Source organism: Periplaneta americana, chromosome 12 (genome assembly GCF_040183065.1).
Source record: "Periplaneta americana isolate PAMFEO1 chromosome 12, P.americana_PAMFEO1_priV1, whole genome shotgun sequence".
Lineage (NCBI taxonomy): Eukaryota > Metazoa > Arthropoda > Insecta > Blattodea > Blattidae > Periplaneta > Periplaneta americana.
Window position 1 is genome coordinate 98,194,808 of NC_091128.1, and position 21,496 is coordinate 98,216,303.

The 21,496-nt window shown below is 37.0% G+C and overlaps 1 protein-coding gene across 1 annotated transcript in view; it reads left to right on the forward strand.

Moving 5' to 3' along the window:
* The first annotated feature begins 298 nt into the window (after positions 1 to 298).
* Positions 299 to 21,496, forward strand: part of LOC138710700 (atrial natriuretic peptide-converting enzyme) — a 133,817-nt gene continuing 112,619 nt past the window's right edge. Inside the window, exon 1 of the mRNA XM_069841766.1 lies at positions 299 to 861. Coding sequence (XP_069697867.1) covers positions 808 to 861 — 54 coding nt within the window. The 5' untranslated portion in view covers positions 299 to 807. The remainder of the gene's footprint in view (positions 862 to 21,496) is intronic.

Here is a 21,496-nt window from a genome sequence, read left to right on the forward strand (position 1 = left end):
AACCATACACTTGTTTTATTATAAAATAGTCACTTCCCCACCATGACATGGTCTTGGTTTTCTTCAAAGATCTTTTCACATAGCCTAATACTTTTCATAGTTACCTATGTGAGATAAAGCTAAAACGTAAAATGAACACAACTAGAGAAATATGAGTATTTATATTACATACATTAGACGTAAGCAAAATAACGGTACAAAAATCATAATTTATTTGTTGTAGCAAAGTCATAACGCTTACTTGCAGTTTTGTTTGTCTACACAACATATTAATGCACTGTTGTATTTCTGTTCACAGATGGTACAATCAGAGGAGATGAAAACCTACAGTGACACATTTCCTAGCAAATTAACGTTCCTAGTCGCGAGGAGAAAGTGTTAACATAAATTTTTCATCATTTGAATGAGACAAGATGAAAGCCCCTAAAGACAACTCCAGATAGCATTTGCATCGTGAATGCAGTAAGCACGTTTCCAGCACCGAGCGTCTTGAATTTGGCATGGGTGCGAGCCAATGAGGAACAAAAAACTTGGAGGAAGTGTGGACAGCAATAAGGTGAAGTGTTAGAAGTGTATCACGTGACATCTGTGAGAAACAAGCCGTTGAATTGAGTGTTTGGCGCTATATCAAAAACCAATAAGAAATCCTTATTATTCTTGCTAGATGAAATAGAAAGTTGAAACAGTGTACAAGACTGTTTGTGCCTTTCTGCTGTGTGAATTTTAGTGGAAGTGACACAGTTCGTACGTTATTAATTGAAATGAATTTTTCTTTCTGCTGAACATCCTCGAATTAAACCAGAGAAAATGACCGTAACAATGGACCACAAGAACAAAAGAAAAGCGTCATGGGACTCGAAGGTAAGAAACCGTTTTCACGGTTAATTGTGCATGTCTTGTCTTGTTTTATGATGGACGTAGCACTTTCTCGTGGCATGAATGCTATTGTTTTCAACACAGAAATCAGAGTAGCAGATAACTCGCTTTTACATCTAGATCTGCTTGTTTGAGTCGTGCCACGAGCGGTAGTCGAAACGCTTTTCAATATTATTATATCTGACGTCTTGGTTATGAGGCAATGCCGCTCAGAGTTCAGTTCATAGCCTACCTCTTATTATGTATTGTTTCATAAATCACGAAATCGCGGTAGAACCCTCTGACTCGGCGACCAAAAACGCTTTTAAGGAAGAAAGTTCAGATTGTATCACCTATTCGCAATTTTCGTTACAAAATACTTTACTTTCTCGCCTCACAATGCATGGGAAGAGAGTTTTAATACTATCGTAAAGAGATTTGACTTGCGTGCTCTTGGGTCTACCTATGAAGGAGTGGTTCAAGAAATGTCAATATTTATATACTTAATCATCCTTACCCATATGGTAACAGTACATAGTTTGAACCCTGTGAGAATATTATTTCCTGAATTAAAGCCTTGTAAATTTATAAGTAATTGATATAGATAATACATCTTGATTACACAACTTTTAACACTATATCACTTCGGAAAACGTATTACTGTATTTGTCTTTCTTGTGTTAAATTTTATATTACCTCGTTAACATGTTTCAGCCTGCTATCGGCCATCTTCAGAACTGGTTGTTGCTGATCTTGGCGTCTTTTGTTTGTGTTTCCTGTGGAGATGTGTTTGTGTAGTGTAATGTGGAGTCAGAGTGTGTGTGTTCTGAAATTGAGGTAGAATTTCCATGTCTGTGTTGATGTCTCTGTAGGCGTAGTTAGCATTTGTGATGAGTTCTGCATATGTGGAAGTGTTTTGTAATTTTGTTATGGCTGTGATGTGTTCTTTGTAACGTGTTTGAAATGATCTGCCTGTCTGTCCTATGTAGAAGTTGTTGCAGGTGTTGCATTTGAGTTTGTATACGCCTGTGTGGTTGTATTTGTTTGTTTGTGTTGTTTGTGTGTTGAGATGTTTTTGTAGAGTATTATTTGTAATTTAATTTCTTGAATGAGGTTGCTATCTTGTGTGTGTTTTTGTTTTCGTATGTTAATGTGATGTATTTTTTGTGTTCTTGTGTTTGTGTTGTATTTTTATGTTTTTTATGATTATGTTTTGTCTTTCTTATTATGTTGTCACAATTCTCAACACACAACTCAATTTCAGAACACACACATTCTTTGACTCCACATTACACTACACAAACACACCCCCACAGGAAACACAAACAAAAGGCGCCAAGACCAGCAACAACCAGTTCTGAAGATGGCCGATAGTAGGCTGATAAGTTACATGTTAACGAGATAATTTAAAATTTAACACAAGAAAGACAATACGTTTTCCGATATGGATAATTATAAGAAGTTGTTCAAAAAATGTAAAAAATTATTTACATAATGACTCTTGCCATATAAAAACAATCCATAGCTAGAACCCAGTGAGAGTGTTTTTTCCTGAGTTAGAGTCTTGTAAAATTATTTATAAGAACCGATAATTTGTATAAGTATGAATGAGTTGTTCTGAAAACGTGAAAATGTATGTACGTAATGGGTGATCCTTGCCCACATAGTAACAAGTCATAGTTTGAACCAATGAGAACGTTATTTCCTGATTTTGAGCCTTGTAAGTTGTAAGTAATTAGTTTGGGTATGAAGGAATTGTTCCAAAAATGTCAAACATCCGCCAGTCTTTGTGACACAGTTCTCTATTGTTCGATTTCGAAATCTTGGAACTGGCTTCAAACCACTCATAATGGACACTACGTACACTCTGGTATACTTGATGCCATTCTTAACTCTTAAGTCATACAAATTCAATCTTTACCGGTAACAAAGACACACGAAGTGTGATAAATGAATGTTATAGGATTTGGCAGGAAGCGGGTTGTAACACTTTGTAATTGGTAAGATCCCGGAACTTGCATGGAGAGACTTGGAAAACCATAAAAGAGCAAAAGTCAGGTTAGATGACACTTGGGATCGAACTCAGGACTTTCCCATTATAAGACACCCGTGCTAACCACGTCATCAAGGTTATAATAATGGTAATGCATTAAAACAGAATGAATTAAATACTATTATAGTCACAATCATGCCATGGTATGAAAGAAAAATTTCACAACCTCGAGCCTGCGACTTCCTGTTTTCCGGTCAGGCGCTCTACCACTGAGCTATCGAATTCGTCTCACGCCAAAGGCTCGGAATTATCCTGGCGACTCGTAAGATGAAGATTACATTTGTAAAGTTTCTTTCCACCCAGAAGCAGTGCTGACTAAGATCAGACGCTATGGACAGTACGCCAGTATGAAAGGATAATTCCGAGCCTTTGGCGTGAGACGAATTCGATAGCTCAGTGGTAGAGCGCCTGACCGGAAAACAGGAAGTCGCAGGTTCGATTCCCGCTCGAGGTTGTGGAATTTTTCTTTCATACCATGGCATGATTGTGACTATAATAGTATTTAATTCATTAATATGTCACATCAAAAGACGTATATACGTCATCCAAACATCGTAAGATGAAAACAGAATGGTTCACCCCTGTAGAGTAATGGTTAATATGTCTGACTGTGAAACGAGCGGACTCGGGTTCAAATCCTGTTTGGGGCAAGTTATCTGTTTGAGATATTTTCCTGGATTTTCCCTCAACCCATTAAGCAAATGCTGGGAAACTTTCTGCATTGGACCCTGGACTCATTTCGCTGGCATTATTTCATTCAGGCACTTGATAAACATCGCAGTTGATAAAGCGTTTTAAACTAACGAATTAAAAAAACAATGTAGGCCTACTGTTGAGAGGACAAATAATTTATTGTTTCTGAGCTGCAGGCAATTAGCAATTAATTGGTAGTCTATACAGTAGGCGCTACATTCCATTGGTATTTATCCATATTGTATGTGAGTAACACCAAGCAGTTTGTTAATTTTATATTTATGTATTGACATTTCACAACTGTTGAACATAAGGTTGTCACATGTAAGACAGTGTTTAAAGTAGATATTTCAATTAGGAAGTACTTTTCCATCTTTTTACATCACGCAAATACAGTATAATGATAATCAATAGCCATTTTAGGCACTTTGTCAATATTTTGACCCGCATCAAGCGTCACATTCAATGGTTTTAATATTCATTCATCGATGTCGTTATTCACATCTGTAGAACTTAAGTTCTCCTACACTATATAGTGTTTCGTGTATTTTATATTATATAGATAAGTTTAACATGAAACACACTCCATCTTTTTCCATAAAATGCAATTTTATCACACACAGTTTCATTACACATTTATTTTCACTTTTGATTTTGATATTTGATATTGTTATTCCAGCCCCAAGGGGGTGAAAACGTTTGCACTTGTAATAAAATGTTACGTGTATATTTAAAACAGTTATAATGTAACTTGTTTTGTATATTTTCTTGTTAAGCCATTAAGATTGATTACTTCAAATTATTGATGAAGTAGGCTATGCAGGGTGATTCACGAAAAAGTAAAAAATTTAGGATACGATATCTTAGGCCATTTTGAGTGAAGAAGTTCATATGAACATACGTACGTTTTCGAACGATGGCGGAGATAGATGCACTTTTTTGGTAAAACGTCTCGCCCCAATGTGAATCAGACGTTACCATATGCTGCTGACGTGAAACAAGGCCACCGATGAATGACGTAATATTGGATTCTGCATTATGAGCGATGTAGATAAGAGAAGAGAAACAAACCGGGTGGCGGGGCTTTACAAATGTCACAACAAATACGCTATCACTTATCGGTTCACAGCAGTCCAGTCAGCTACCTACAGTACAGTAGTTATACAGGTACAGTTATCGGAAGTGTTAAGTTGTGTTTTTCAAGATGCCTTATAAATTATCGACTACAGAATACGCCGATATTGTGTATGTTTATGGTTTGTGCGTTGGAAGTTTCTTGCGTGCCGTCGCTGAATATGAACGACGCTTTCCGAACAGAAGGGTACCATATCGAAGAGTATTTACTGTCTACGGGGTTGAATGAAAGACTTGGTATAGCAAAGGAACGGGGAAACGAGAGAGGCGCTAATCGGCCTATTTTGGATGCGGTATGAAGACAGCCACATGCAACTCTCCCGAGCGATGAGCACGATTCACGCCCGAGCGCAACAGTGCATTGAAGCAGAAGGAGGTACCTTTGAAAATGTGCGAAAACATCGACCCCGACTTCTAGAATATTAGGTATGTATGCATACGTGAATATAAACTTTAAATTTGTCCGTTATCTGTCTCTCAATGCGAGTTAGTACAATGGAATCTCAGAAGTTTTTGTGAAATCAAAGAGCCGTATCTCCGTAACCGTTCAAAAACGGAACTATATTCATATGAACTTTTTGACTCAGAATGACTTCAGAATCCAGATCCTAAATTTTTTACCTTTCCTCGTGAATCACCCTGTATATAGCAAATTGGCTTATCGGAACATCAACATGAATTGTAAATTTAAACATTTCTTCCAAATGGTTATGTTGGCCTAGATATGCGGACTTCCCTTCTGTATAAGAATAGAATCGTTCACATTATTAGGTTTATCGGATATGACGTAAATATTTTCATGACGATCAGTGTAATTTCCGTTCCACCAAATTGTTTCTTTTTTTATTAATGTATGTCGAATATAGACGTTATATGTGAAAACACTTTTTCTATATCAGAAACGTCGTAAAAACCTCGAAATAAATTTTACAGAACGTCACATCGCCGGTATTTATATAAGGAGAAAGTTAAAGAAGATAAATCTGAAGGGGCAGATAGTTATGGAATGCACACGGAAGAAGCTCTTTGCACTGCTGACACATTTTCCTCGTCTGTCTATTACGAACTAATCGTCCAATACTAATGGCCTGATCTGGCGTGTCGCTTATTGACAGGTAACAGCTGGCGACAAGTCCTGTTGTCGTGTCCTGCTCTGACCTCTGTTAACGGTACCTAAAACGTCTCTTCCGCAAACAATAAAACCCAGTTCCACTTGAATTGCGAGCACAAGACAGAGATGTAAAGCCACTTTATAATAGGCGTTCTTTTACGGAATTTTCTTTCGTGTACGTTCACAGAGTATTAGTGGAAGAGCTCAATTCTTACACCAAAGGAAGTAAAACTCACTGCGAATGTAACTTTCAGAATTTTTTGGTATTTATCGAGTCGCGCTTGGGTGCCCGGACATGACAAATGCGATCAGCGGTTGTTCGCGGTTCGCTGTGATGAAGATGCCCATCGCGCAGGTTCATTTTATTCACGGGCAAACACCTGCGATTGTTTCCGAGAGCCGTCAAGGCTCACTTCCTCCTTTGAAGAGGTTGATGTAAATCTATAGACACCCACGTGAAATGAGCGCTCACCGTTTCAGCGTTAACTTGTTCGGCTGTTATCAAGTGACCCCAGATTCGATTTTCCGTTAGAAAAGTGCAGATTAATATTTCTCCTAACGGGGCTATAATTCTGCATTTGTTCTATGTTGTCTAAAGCGGCATCATAATTTTCATTCTTTTCTCATCTATGAATACTCGAAAAAGGTTCCAATATTTCGAGGGGAGGCAGTATGCATCAAAACGAGAAATAAAAGTCCTACAAACCTGGGTCCTAAAATTAATATCTTCTGAGAAATGAGCAAATGTGTACCATCACTGTGAGAGCAACATATTCACTGTAACCTCTTTGGCAAGAAGGAACAGAATGCAACCGTTTGTCACTACGTATTACAGTTACAAAACTAACATATCTTACTGGTACAGTAATACAATTGCATTAGTATGATTACGAACTCTTAAGCTACGGTTTGTTTACGGCGATTATCGCCGGACGCACATCGCCGGAGATTATAAACGCAGGCGATGATAGCCAGGAAGTGGTTTCTTTATCAGCGTACATCGCTGTCAATTCTCATTTGTTTTGTTTCATCCTTTTCACCTATTACAGATGGTCATGTAAAATAGTTAACATAGGTCGAGGACTTAACAGAAAAATGAATAGGAATAAATCCAAGATTTTGAAGACACCATTTATTCTAGAAGAGGACGATATCTGTATTCAGCATGCCTATTAGAAAGGAAAGAAGCTGTAACGGCACAGTCCTTTTTTTGGCCTAGATGTCCGATTTCCCCTTAATTTTTTTTTTCGAGGCTCGCAAAAATTCCACATTTTAATCAAACTTTATTTCAGAATGTAAAAATCAATTATTTCTCTAGCTGATGTTTATTTCATGAATTAGTGTTGAAATTATTATTTTGATATGTATAAATGTTTAAAAAGTGCAGTGCAAAGTACTGTCAAGAGATGTATATAGTCATGAATAAAAATTGTTTAAAGGCAATATAATAGTATTCATTCTTTGTTAATTCCCTTGAGTCAATGTCACTTAATAGGCCTACATTTTTCAGTAACTTCTAACTTAAATTTCCTTATAAAACCGTGGATAATATATTTTTTTATTTTATTGGGTTATTTTACGACGCTGTATCAACATCTAGGTTATTTAGCGTCTCAATGAATTGAAGGTGGTAATGCCGGTGAAATGAATCCGGGGTCCAGCACCGAAAGTTACCCAGCATTTGCTCGTATTGGGTTGAGGGAAAACCCCGGAAAAAACCTCAACCAGATAACTTGCCCCGACCAGGATTCGAACCCGAGCCACCTGGTTTCGCGGCCAGACGCGCTGACCGTTACTCCACAGTGTAATAATAAAAGTGTCCCTTATTTAACTGCTACAGACTAAAAAAAAAGTCTTGATTTGTTTTGCTGCCATAACTAGATTCAATATTTCTACATGGCCTTCTCTAAATGTCGATTATTGAACATGTATGCGGCGATGTGCGCCCTGAATTTGCTTCAGAAGCAACATCCAGCGATCTGCGTCGCGTCCAACGATCTACGTTGGCGATCATCGCTGTAAAGAAACCGTGCTCATTCATATTAACTGCTAGCAACTCCAGGCAACAATCGCCAGCGATGATCGCCGTAAACAAACTGCAGCTTTAACGTACTGCCGTCTGCTTAAGCATCCTCTTGATACAAACACAAAGGTATGCTGTGTAATACGTAATGAAATGACAAGCAGACGGTTGCATTCTGTTTCCTCATTTGTTTTCTGCACAGTGGAAGATATGCTGCTCTTACAGTGGCGGTAAACATTTGCTCATTTCTCAGAAGATACTAATTTTAGGACCCATGTTTGTAGGACTTTTATTTCTTGTTTCGATGCATACTACCTCCTCTCTAGATACTAGAAACCTTTTTTTTTTCAGAACACTCTGTATATTACCGGGTGGCCACAAAATAAGGGGCAAATGTTTGATAAGGAATACAAATTTCAACAAAATCTCATTACTTATTTCATTACCACTATGAAACCTGTAAACTATTTCAAAACATTATTGATTTTCTACATAGTGGCCATTTTGGGTACCTTTGAAGTTGATGCAAGCTCGAATCTCAATTTGACGTTTCCGCATGCCATCCTGCAGAACTCCACGAGAATTGAAATCAACTCAATGATAATAACTTGTCGCAGATAAGCCTCATCTTGAAAGGTGTGCTTGTACACTTGATTATTTAAGTGTTCCCAGAGAAAAACATCAGATAGTGTTAGGTCTGGGGATGTTGCGGGCCATACAATAAGACGTCTTACCCATATCCTCCGAAACCACACATCCAGCCATTCCCGTACTGTCAGTGCGTAATGCGGCGGAGATCCGTCTTGCTGCCACCCCAAGTCTTCAAAATCATTAAATATTTGCCCCTTATTTCGTGGCTAGTCTCTAGACTGAAAGATATGAGTATCACCACCATTATTTCATCATCTCAAGTCTAAACATAGTTGAGAAAAATTATATTAAAATGACAAAAATACACAATGAGCTGTAATCCGTTTCTGCCGAAGAAGTAAATCAATCAGGTGGGCCTAAAAAAAAGTCACAATGGTGGTGTATACTTTTTCATTGTATGTGTCACGTGTTTCGCAACAATTCAGTGACTTTGTCATCATTATCTGCAATACATTCGTCGTCATAATCATCATTATCTTTGCCATCACTATTTTTAATAGACTGTATTCCTTGTCATGATCATTATCTTCATCGTCACAATCTTCATCATTATGTCCATTGTCACGATTTGCAGCATCTTCAATTTTCATGGCCGTGGCCAGTATCAGCACCGATCAACATCAACATCAATATGACCACAAATGTTACCGACACCGACCACTGTTTCCATTAAATTTGGTCGCCAAAAATCTCACAGATCCTGTTCGTAGTCAAACCCAGGTCCTCTTTGATGAGAAGCCTTCGCATGCAAAGGGGCCCATACAGATGACAGGTGGAACCTAAACCAGGTCATCCCGATGTAAAGTAATAGCCGGTTTAACAAACGAGTTGCAAAACGTGACAGGTGGCCGACTTCGTAGTTCCCAGGGGCTTTCGGATGCATAACAACATTTTATTAAGCCTTTGTCTTCGCTTGCGGACCCAGACTAACTGTCACCAGTTAATTGAGCTTCACTGCTTGTTTGTTTTACATTAATGCAAGATAATGTAATAATCTGTTTAACAACTCTTTCAAACTGCAGAAGCTGTTCGTAGTTGACGAGATGATAATATGACGATAATAGAACAAAGACGGGACGAGAGTTGTACTGGAAATCGATAAACTCTGAGAAAATCTGCTACACAACTACTTTTTAAGTATAAGTATCGCAAAATATATCATCACTGTAGAGCCCGGATGTTAGGCAAAATGCTTTTTTTTTTTTTTTTTTTTAAATTGAGTGTATGTGTGAAAGACCTATTAGAGATAAACACGTTGCCATACATTTGGGGATGATAGGCCCAATTTTTATTTTGTCTTTTTGCCTATTTTAGCTCCCGTTGCCTATTTTAAGGTTAAATGCCTTTTTTTTTTAGCCCTTTTACGTCGTCATTGTACATTTTCCATATTTTTAATGCATTTAAAATAAACCCCACATAAATTATATAAAAATAAACACAAAAAGAACGGTTGCACAAATTAAAAATATATCTTCAACTCACACAAATATTTGCTGAGAATCTTATTCCCCAGCAATACAGGTTTCTCCAAGAAGACGTAAACTTTTCACCCCTACCGATTTCATCTTTTATGTCACTTAACAAAGATGTTTGAACAATATAACCCTCAGTGCTCAGGTCACTTCGGGGTTTACCAGCGAAAGAAAGGGGATGAGGGAAGTATTAAAAGCAAGTCTCCAGGTCCCGTTACTGTTGTCGCTTGCACGCACAAGTCACGCGTTCTTTGAAGTCTCTAATCCTTTCTCACACCCCTCTTTTTGAGACAATACAAGTCGGTTTTTCCCGATCTCTGAGAGAAAGTAGACACAATCCTTCTGAAATAAGTTCTTTTAAGTTTGCTCCAATCATTTCAGTAGAAGTAGAAATATCTTTTTCCACCATGAAAAACGTTCTCTCTGACAGGCGGCTCACTATGATAGTTGACAACTTAAAAAGCATCTTGTTGTGACATGTAACCAAAGGAAAGTGAGTACCGTATGGGATAGTTTATTAAGTATTTGTCTATTTTTTGTCTGTTTCCATGAACAATGAATGCCTATTTGACTGCCTATTTTATTGTTTTTAGTGCCTATATGCCTGCCTATTTTAACCAAAATAAATGCCTAAACATCCGCGCTCTCATCAGTATATTAAGTAACTTCATTTATTCACTTGTTTAGTGCAAATTGTGCAAGCTGTTTCACTTTTAATTTAAAGACCCTTTTCAACGACAGACGCTACGACACTACGAGAAGATCGTACGCTAATAATGGAGCAATTAGTCGAATGGGAAGGAGAATTTTTTTGAATAAGTTAAGAATTGAAACTTGGTTCCTTGGATAGGAATCTGTCATCTAGCTGAGCTACAGTTGGACCATGAAAATGAAAAACGAAATATTCAGAGAAAACCTGGCCAACAAGTTCATATCTTTGGATTTTCCGAGGTTTGAAACTCTGTCATTTTCATTAGAAACAGTAATTTATTTATCTCCTTGTCTCTGAATGACCCCTGTAGTTAAAAAAGTTCAATTTTAATTTATCGTTCCGCGTTTAAAGATCTTAGCACTTTAAAATGACGTTATTGCCTTTATTCTTGAAAAAATAATTAATTTTGATTCATGTACAGTATGTTTCTCGCAATCGTTTTTAAATGTATCAACGACAGAAAGAGAACATAGTAACTTATCATTTTAAAATATAACATTTTTTTTAAATTGTGTTAATGTTTAACTTCTTGTTTGCATGCAGTCAATATGCGTCATATTAGAATACTGAATAGCATAAAAATATTGCAAAGTTTCGGGACTTTCTTTATTGAACATATTAATATTATACTCGTCATACTATTAGACATACTACTAAATAACTACTGACAAGCAAAGATTCTGATGGGGACAGATGAAAAAGTTATTTTTTTTTTCTTTCACCAAGTTAATAATGTCATAAGCAAAGCTCGGAACTTGGGGACTTGTGTCGTGTGCATGAGTAAGGTTACAGGTACAGCGTACACAAAGCTCACGCTGCAAGTGCTCAGGGACAGTCTTGTGTACTAAGAAAGTGGCCACAACTAATGACAGAAAGACGGACGAGGAAACTGTTATGTCGAAGCCAATGACATTCAGAGAATTAAAGGTAAACGGTCTGTTTGAGGAATTAGAAAATACGTGTTATTCGAATGGGTATTATAGAAGTTTGAAAATACATTTTTTTTTTTTTAATTTAAGATACAGAATTTCGTGGAGAATTCGGAGGAGATACATTATTTTTTTCGAATGGAGAGTTTATATTTTGTAAGTTGTGCCACACACAAACTAGAGGCTGGAAACGAAATTCATTGAAAGGCATTGCAGTCCCTCAAATTGTAGAAAAGTCTGTCCATAGCTATGGATCGAGACGTAGAGGGGCCTGCCCTAGTAGTGACACGCAAATTGAAAACTATTTTCGAGAAAAATTTAGGATATATTTATCTTTCTCAGATACGAGATCAGCTAGCAACTGCTGAAAATCAAACAGAAAACAGTGACAGTGAAAAAATTCAGTATTTTAAGTCCACTACCGAAAAATCTTCGAATGTAGGTAGTCATACACTGTAATAAAATGTACACAGCAGAACAGTAAATTTGATATATTTCTCATGTTTATTTTTATTATATATATGCTATGAAATTACGTGTTTCAACCTACCATAATATTATCAATATGTTGTTGCAGCCAGAAACAACTTTTGTAGCAAACCTGACTGTACCTCCGTGCTGGAAGCGGGAGTTTGTTGACATTGAAGTCCGGTCGCTTAGCCACGTTCAAAGACACAAGTCCCCAAGTTCCGAGCTTTGGTCATAAGTAGTGCGCACACAAATTTTGGCCACTCGACCACAATTGCGAGGGCCTTAAAAAATAAGTTCGCCAGAGACCGTTAACAGAAAGAAAACAATTTCATTGGAAAAATTTATTGGAACACAGCAATTGTTGAGCAATTTTTCAATATATTACCCACCGGAATTGAGATATTTGTCATCATGGGATCGACAGAGAGGTGCAGACGGCTGTCAAACGCTGGTTTCGATCCCAGGCGGCTGAATTCTACGACACAAAAATTGATCCCATGGTACGACAGTTGTCTCAGATTCCAGTGGGGGATATGTTGGCAAATAGCACAACAATTGCTGTATCTGTTTAAATAAATCTTTCTATAAAATTGTACTTTTTTTTTTTTGTAAACGGCTCCAGGGAAAATCACTTTCTGGACTGCCTCGTAATTGCGGTCTTGTGGCCGTAATTTGTATAAGCACTTAGTAACATGGTGGAAGAAAAAAAATTAACTTTTTTTATCTGCCCCCATCAGAATGTTTGCTTGTAAGAGAAATTTTAAGGAATTTTAATATGCCTAAAAAGTTTTATGATAATGGTACCTATTTATTTAGAAACAGAAAACAAGAGTTTATTTCACTAGAACTAGTAAACCTTCATTATTAATTAATGCAGCCAGTATGCCATCCATTAAAACGTTCAAAAGTGAAAATGTTAGTTCTAGAGGTTTCAGAGAAAGTATCCATATGGCTTTATTTTAAATTCTTGTTGATTCCCATCAGAAGACGACACTGCTGAAACTAGATACGCTCACATTAGTAATAACTGTAAAATGATTTGTAAGCGTCTATAAGATTGTATAACGAAGAAAGCTGTCGAGTTCTGAAGCAATGCATCGTCAGAAAGCCAAGGTAAACCACTTAACTTTCATCCTGACATTTGTAAAAGGTACAACACTCAGTTCTTTATCAAACGTGAGAACCTCTCTCAAAGAATCAAGTTGAACTCAATGAAAGTTTATCATCAGCAATTGGGGATTTAATGAAGACTAAGGCCAATACCATTATGTAAACAAGTAGCTATATTTGAGAACAAAAGAATGTCCTTTGACGTAGGACAAATGTTTATTGTAAATAGCAGACTTGATAAAAATCTACATTTCCTCTTTTCTTTCCCTTATTTGTTCTCTCCATATCCAACTGTAGCTCAGTTAGTTAAGGATTTTAACTAAGTGGATCAAAGTTCGATATTCGGTGAGAGTTACGAGATTTATGATTAGACGAAATCCCCCTGTTTTGTTTGTCAGAATGATGTCATTATTTAATCAGCACTGATTAGTGTCGGTTCTTAAAATAAACATACTAAAATGATAATTTCAACTACAAATCATTTTACTGTCTTTGATTTGTAAATAGTGTGTTGTAATTACAGTAACACGTCGCTCACTTCACTTGTGCTTGTCTACTACTGTAGCGAAATAAGTTTCAGCATTATTCTTTCTTCACCCACTCTTTCCAACACAGTTTCATTTCTTATTCTGTCAGTCCATTTCACATGCTCCATCCTTCTCCATATCCACATTTAAAATGCTTCTAGTCGCTTCTTTTCACTTAGTCGTAATGGCCATGTTTCTACCCCCATGCAATGTCACACTCCACACAAAGCACTTCACTAGTCTCTTTCTTAGTTCTCTTTCCAGAAGTCCGCAGAAGATGCTTCTTTTTCTATTAAATGCTTCCTTTGCCATTGATATCCTCCTTTTAACATCCTGGCAGCAGCTCGTGTTACTGGTTTTAGTACACCCGACATATTTGAAGCTGTTCACTTGTTCTACTGCGTGATTTAGGATTCGCAAATTTACCTTCTTCAATTAGGCCTATATGGTTACATATATAAAATAGATAATAAAGAAATAAATAAACTTTTAAAACACTTGGGGCATAACAGGATAATGATATCCTTGAACTTGAACATTACTCAGAATTTCAGTGATGCCCAAGGAGAAGTTGCTTGTAGCTATACGTAAACAGTTCTGCAGATGTGAATCAGTTAATCGTGATTTGTTCTTGAGATATTTCATAAGCCTGACAGTTTTTCTTTTCTTTTTTCGCATAGGTAGATTGTTTCGAACGTAGCCAGATATTTGAGAGACACTATGTAGTATTTGGAGTCTTTTTGTATCTTCTGTCTCCCATAGGTTACGAACTTCTCCATTTAAAACAAATGAATCAGGGATTGCAGAAACAGCACATGTCACTATTTGTGGCGGAATGAGTTTATTCGAGTTTCATGGACTGTTGATATAGGGCTATCATTCCATGCAGAAACCACATATGTCAGTATAGACGTTTCACATTTGGAGACCTGTGAAATCCTGGAAGCGCGTAGAAACAACTCATGACAAAGACATGTGCCAACACATTGGTTCCGATTCCAGACGGCAGACATCTACGACACAAGGATACAAAAATTGATACCACTGAATGACAAATGTCTTCATTTTGGTGGTGAATAAGTTGGAAAATAACTAAACAATTGCTATATCTGTTCCAATAAAACTTTCCATGAAATGTTGTTCTCTTCCTGTAAACGGCCCCAGAGAAAGTTATTTTTACGGCCTTCGTAATTGCGCTCGAGTGGCCAAAATTTGTGTAAGCACTTCTTTTGACATTATTAAAATGATGGAAGAAAAAAGATTATTTTTTTTTATCTGCCCCATGAGAATGTTTCCTTGTAAGTACAGGGACATCACTTTATTTTTACCAACATTTTTAATATTAACCTGGCTATACTCGGAAACATTGTTACCCTCTTCCATTACAGGAGTTTGGTGTTACTAGTGCAATATGTAAACAGATCATTTTACTAGCTATAGGAGGAGAGCAAAGTAGTGTATCCACTTATATTACAGGGAAATGCGATATTACGATTTTCAGTTTGTTTATTTCTTTTAAGGTATTTTATCAAAATACAGTAGAGTAGTAACAGTTTTTTTCACAAACTCAACTCTTCAGGCGGTTGTATTCAATATATAATGGCTACTTTATTCAGCATATTACCGTACTTTGGGTAACTCTAATTTCACTTCTGTTCAGTCCACACAGATAAAGTTATTCAGTCATGCTACACACCGTACCTGTGCGAAATAAGCAGGGCCAGGTGTTTATGGAGATCACGAAAATCACGACATAATAGATATACAATAGATTTTACTAATCTTTACGAATTAAGTGATTCTGATTAATAATATGCGGATAAAATAATCACGACAAATCGCGAAATAGAGTTCTAAATAAGAACAGCTGGGTAAACAGTAGTATTAGTTGAAAATCCAGATTTCTCCACTACAGAGCTTAAAAATCTGTCCAGAATCAAACTCCTGTTTCCTTTGTGAGAACTGTCAGCCGAGTGAGCTACGACTAAGCCTCCGCAGATACGGACATTTGTCACAATATCGTATTTATCCGTCGCAAATTTCATCTTGAATTAGTCAGGGTCTGAATCCGTGTTTCCGGAATGGAAAGCCGATGGACTATCTGTACGGTTAACGGTTCGTTAGAAAGTTCTCCGAATCTAATTTCTCGATTACATGATCCATAATGTTTGTTCGTCACGTTAGACAGCCTTGAATTCCGTTAATGTAACAACGTGATGCGTTATGTCGTGTTTGTGAGTGGAAGGAACGGCTAGGAAACAAAGTTGGGCGGAACAACTCACACTTTCATGTTAACCAGGTTCTGTCTCTACATCTACAGTCAAGAAGGTCGTGTGGAGTAACGGCTAGCGCGTCTGGCGGTGAAACCAGGTGGCCTGGGTTCGATTCCCGGTCGGGGCAATTTACCTTATTGAGGTTTTTTCCGGGGGTTTCCCTCAACCCAATACGAGCAAATGCTGGGTACCTTTCTGTACTGGTCCTCGGACTCATTTCACCGGCATTATCACCTTCACCTCATTCAGACGCTAAATAACCTAAGATGTTGATAAAGCGTCGTAATATAACCTACTAAAAAGAAGAAGGTCGTAATGTGGTACGAGACACAACAAATTTAATTCTTAAATTAATACTCGTTTTTAATTACAGAGATTATTCAGTTCATGATAACTGAAAAGTTTTAGAAGATTCTTCCTAAGAAATCCAGTAAGGCTGAACATAGAAATTTAATATACTGCATTGTTGAACACGTACGCTATTGCACTGTACTGCTAGGAATGATACAGTGATATCCAAAGCTTTGTAGGATTTCAATAAATATACGGTATATTTACACTTAGAATTTAGATGTAAATGTAATGGAAGTAAAATTATTCCAAGAGCCACAATAAATGTCCTCGAAAACCGCATGCGGCCCGCGGGCCGCGTAATGAATACCGCTGGCTTAAGATGTTATTTTTGTTTAAGAATGAACATTATTTTCGATAAATAGTAAATATTGTAATAGTAGCAATTGTCTTTCCATTAGCTACGGCAATCCTCTTAGCGAGGGTTATGAGACCGTCCTCTTCTATCTGCTCTTGCTGGACATACAGAAATTCACAACGGATAAATTGACTGACTTGTAGATACTGACGATTGTTTAGGATAAATCACTGTACACAGACAGATGTCTGCATGCCCCTAGACAAATTTCTTTCAATTTCAAAAATGCTAAAACCTGTATTTCCACGAAAATCTACAACAGATATTTTACAGAATCACAATTTTTCTTAATATTTCGAATAATGAGAAGGTAAAGAGGAAACACTATAAATAGTCTATTACTGTCGCATATCTAAAGAAGGTTAGAATAATAAGTTGGAGTACCTACTGTAGTTTTCGCAAACCACGGATTCGCAAAATATGGTTTTTCAGCTGATAAAAAAAATGTTTCAAGCCCTTCCGGGTTGAAGTATCGTAAGTTTAAACTCACGAAGTAACGCAATTTTTTTTTGTTTTCAGCACGAATTTCTTCGAAATTAATGTTTTTAAGAGAAATTTTGTTACGAAATTTTAAGTCAAAGTTCCCAGAAGACATATTTATTTGCAAGTCACATAAATATGTGAGTGAATTAATATTAGGTACTAAAGAGTTCGGTGAGCTAAGTTCCCTGCCTGCTGTACTGTTGGCAGACATGGACTTTTCAAATACAGTATAAATCCTCGATATAGATGCATTGGCTTCGCTTTCTCACATTAACAATGTTACACAAGCGAGTTTACTCGTCTCCACTCGCACTGCGAAAGGACACTGTGCTTTTCAATGTGCAGACTTACAACTTACGGCGTTTCTTCTTCATTCTACAGACATGCTTCTCTCCCCTCCCCCTTTATGTGGTAGCTATTAGGTTACGTCCATTTTTCGGCATTTCCCTTGAACATTTTCTACATCTCCTTCAGTGGTCCAGCAAAACTCGGAGTGAGAAAAGTGGCCAACAGGCCTGGAGCTCACATATTCAATTTTTCTCAGCCCAGAACTCCCTTGCAACTACGGGTTTCTCCTCTCATTTCCCCTCTCATTGATTCATTGATTTAGTCGACCTGGTTGGCGAGTTGGTATAGCGCTGGCCTTCTATGCCCAAGGTTGCGGGTTCGATCCCGGGCCAGGTCGATGGCATTTAAGTGTAGGCTACTTAAATGCGACAGACTCATGTCAGTAGATTTACTGGCATGTAAAAGAACTCCTGCGGGACAAAATTCCGGCACATCCGGCGACGCTGATATAATCTCTGCAGTTGCGAGCGTCGTTAAATAAAACATAACATTAACATTCATTGATTAGCAGGTATGGAAGTGATTGGAGTTAGCTGGATTTACGATTCTGTTTTAATTAGGTTTTTTCCTTAAAATTTTAATTGATTAAAATATGTGTTTTAAATTGATACGTATGTAGTAGCAGATTTTGAATTTATTCAAACCCTGTATCAGTACCTATGTAATTTTGAATCTGATATTCATACAGTATTTCCAGTGACTTTATTTTTAGGTATGCAATAGAAATAATCTGAGTGTTTTGTGGTGCCTATTTGTTTATATTGCTTACTTACTTACAAATGGCATATCCGGAGAAAATATCTACCACCCTCGAGGCTAAGTCAGATTAGGAGTTCGCTTGCATGTCTTGACCTCATGGGGAATAGAGAATGCGAACAAAAGACTGGATTGTTCCTCTTGAAGACGAGACAGATTAGAACTTCAGCTGTTGAAGTTCGTGATGCGAACTGACGAAGGTATAATGATAACTACTCAATTATACACTTTTATGCCTGTTTTAGGTTAGGATATATTATATAATGTGTTTTGTTTGTGCCTTTTTCATTTTAATCTGTGTGTTCTTTTGGAGAGTGGTTGAATCTAAAGGTGAGGGGGGAGGGGTGAAACCTACAAAGTAGGACTTGTTTTACACAGCACGTACGGTCAGAAGACCCGTGCATTGGATTTAAGAGAAAATTCTGATAATATAGTAAATCCATCTATCTAGCCTATCTATATTTTAGAATTATTCAGTAATGTATTTTCCACGAGAGTCAAGGAGTTACATTTTTTAAATACAGAATAACACTATACTTATGGCTTCTTTTTTGTGTAAAGTAACGTCGAAATTAATAAAGTTTTATACCGAAATTTAAGATTTTCATTCACCGTAAGTGGGATCCCTATCAATAAGCTCTGACACTATATTGAAATTTATCGCTTGAGTTCGAACAGTTCCAACCTGAGGTATGCGCAGGACCGCGCCTTTCGAACGTCATTTGTAATTACACAGAAACAGGTGCAGCGGTGGGACAAAATCGTAGCAAGTAAGGTGTTGGTTGTTTCAACATGATAACACAATGGAGAACGCAACGGCACGGTGGCCTTGGCTGCTGCGGTATGTATCCTTGCGAACTGAAGGAGAGCAGCCCACATTACGACTAGTTTTTATTGGCTTACTTAGCCGACCATCCGCAAATATTAATATTTATTGGATATTCCTAGAGACAATGAAATACGTTAACTTAGTATTTGCAATGCAACTAGGACGTTTTGTTCTTGTTTATAAATAAACTAAAAAGTTAACTGTCCGCCATTTTGTAGTGTTTAGTTTCTTAGAATACAACATATCATGGATAGAGATGGGGTTTTTGACGAGATCGATAAAATACGAAATAACTGTAAATTCTTGTGCTTTTGTAGTTTATTTTTCACGACCTGTAGCCTATACCCCTTTTTAATGAATTCTGAATATGTGATAAAATACGAAATTTACTCTAAATGTAAAATTTGTAGTAAAATATTGTATAAATGTGAAACCTACAATTTTTCAAATAAAATTTATATTTATATAAATATACACTATACACATCTTGTTCCAAAACATTCTTTAACATTAACATAGAGCAGGTATTCCCTAACTTTCTAGTGTCACAGACTTCTTAAAACTCACATTTCATTTTCGCGGACCCCGTAAATATTTTCATAATTTAAAGTGATAAACATATTCCAATCATAATCCCGTCGCTCTTATTTCCGGCAGCCAATCACGTTGCTGGTCGGCTACATTTAAACGCGTGCGTCTTGTCATTCGCTGCTCATGACGTTATGCGCTTCCTAAGTGCTCGATAAGTACTTAATATAATCGCCGCCATTTTGGCTCTTTCGTTGGCGTTCGCAGAAAGCACACGAGGACGTTATTTGCCGCTCAATTATTTGCTCAATTACAGTGCGTTTGATTTAACATCATAGGAGCTACGATATGATAATGTTTAACGGTGCGGCAAATAGATTCCTCGTCTGGTAGCTCGGCAACGAAAGAACAAAAATGACGAACGATACTACCTACCTAGACTTTATAGAGCCTTCACTTCCTAAGGCGTAAGCAAAGAGGAGTCACGCCGGAAATAACAGCGACGCGACTTTAAATATTTGTGTAATATAGTGCATTAAACATCCTTAATAAATTGATAGCGATATTAAGTTTTAGTTTTTGAATGCATCATAGCTTTCTGTAAAAAAAATAGTATTTTTAGACTTATAATAAAGTCATCAATGGATTGCTGATATTTCTTTGCAGCTGCAGGTTTTGCAAAGCCTGGCTCATTTGTAGACATTCTAAGTCGCAAGTCTGGCTTAAAACTAACTTTACTTCTTCTATAGGCCTATTCATTCTTCAAGAAGACTGGAGCAGAAACTATACACCACAATATTACTAAATAATATGTTGATTCAAATTAGTTAAAGGTAGTTCTTACTTACTAACTTACAAATGGCTTTTAAGGAACCCACAGGTTCAATGCCGCCCTCACATAAGCCCGCCATCGGTCGCTATCTTGTGCAAGATTAATCCAGTCTTAAAGGTAGGCCTATATTCTATAATTTCTTTCAATGATATCACTGATTTATGAACATAATTAACAAGATCATGAATGATCAGTATCTCTCTGGAAGTATGATTTCAAATCCACACTGATATTTTGGCCTATCTTCCTATATTAACCTAAACTTAGAGTCCATGTTTTCCTTTCAAACGCTAAATGACAACTGTATAAATTATACAAATGCTAAATGTTAAAAACAAAATGCTAAACTTCTGATTTCAAATAGCTAAGTATCATCTATATAGCTTCATAATTCAACGTTGAATGATTATTTTAAATCCGGACTAGAAATTAATGACTACCATTTCAAAGTAAATAGCATATAGTTTGAACTGTAAAAGATGGTAGGGCTACTTGCTTTTCAGAGCATTTGGCGGACTGTAAGTTCCGAGTTCTGAGTCCCGGACTTATTTTTGATGCCGGGTACTAGTTCCGAGTAAACTGTGGAGATGGCTGGAAAGGTGTGGAATAGGTTACGTATACTCTGCATTTTAGAAACAATGGTGATGCAGTGCTGGTCACTGGGTAGATTTAAAAACAAATAGACATTAAATATAATGGTAAAAAGTGTACTTCAAATGCCAAACAATGTGTGGACATAAATATTATTGGACGTAGTGTCTGTGGACAAGAACCCAGTACTTATCTCTAGCACTTCCAGGTTCCTGCAATACATTTTGATTGTCTCTAGAAATAAATATGAGTAGCCTTTCGTTTTATCTATTATAGTTCAATCAAATATTTATTCGAAAGCATAAATACACAATACATTATCATAGCTTTTTGATACTTCGACTGTCTCTCACTATTCTTGCTGAACTTTCGGTAAGTATAACATTTATACTCTTAAGTTATTTAC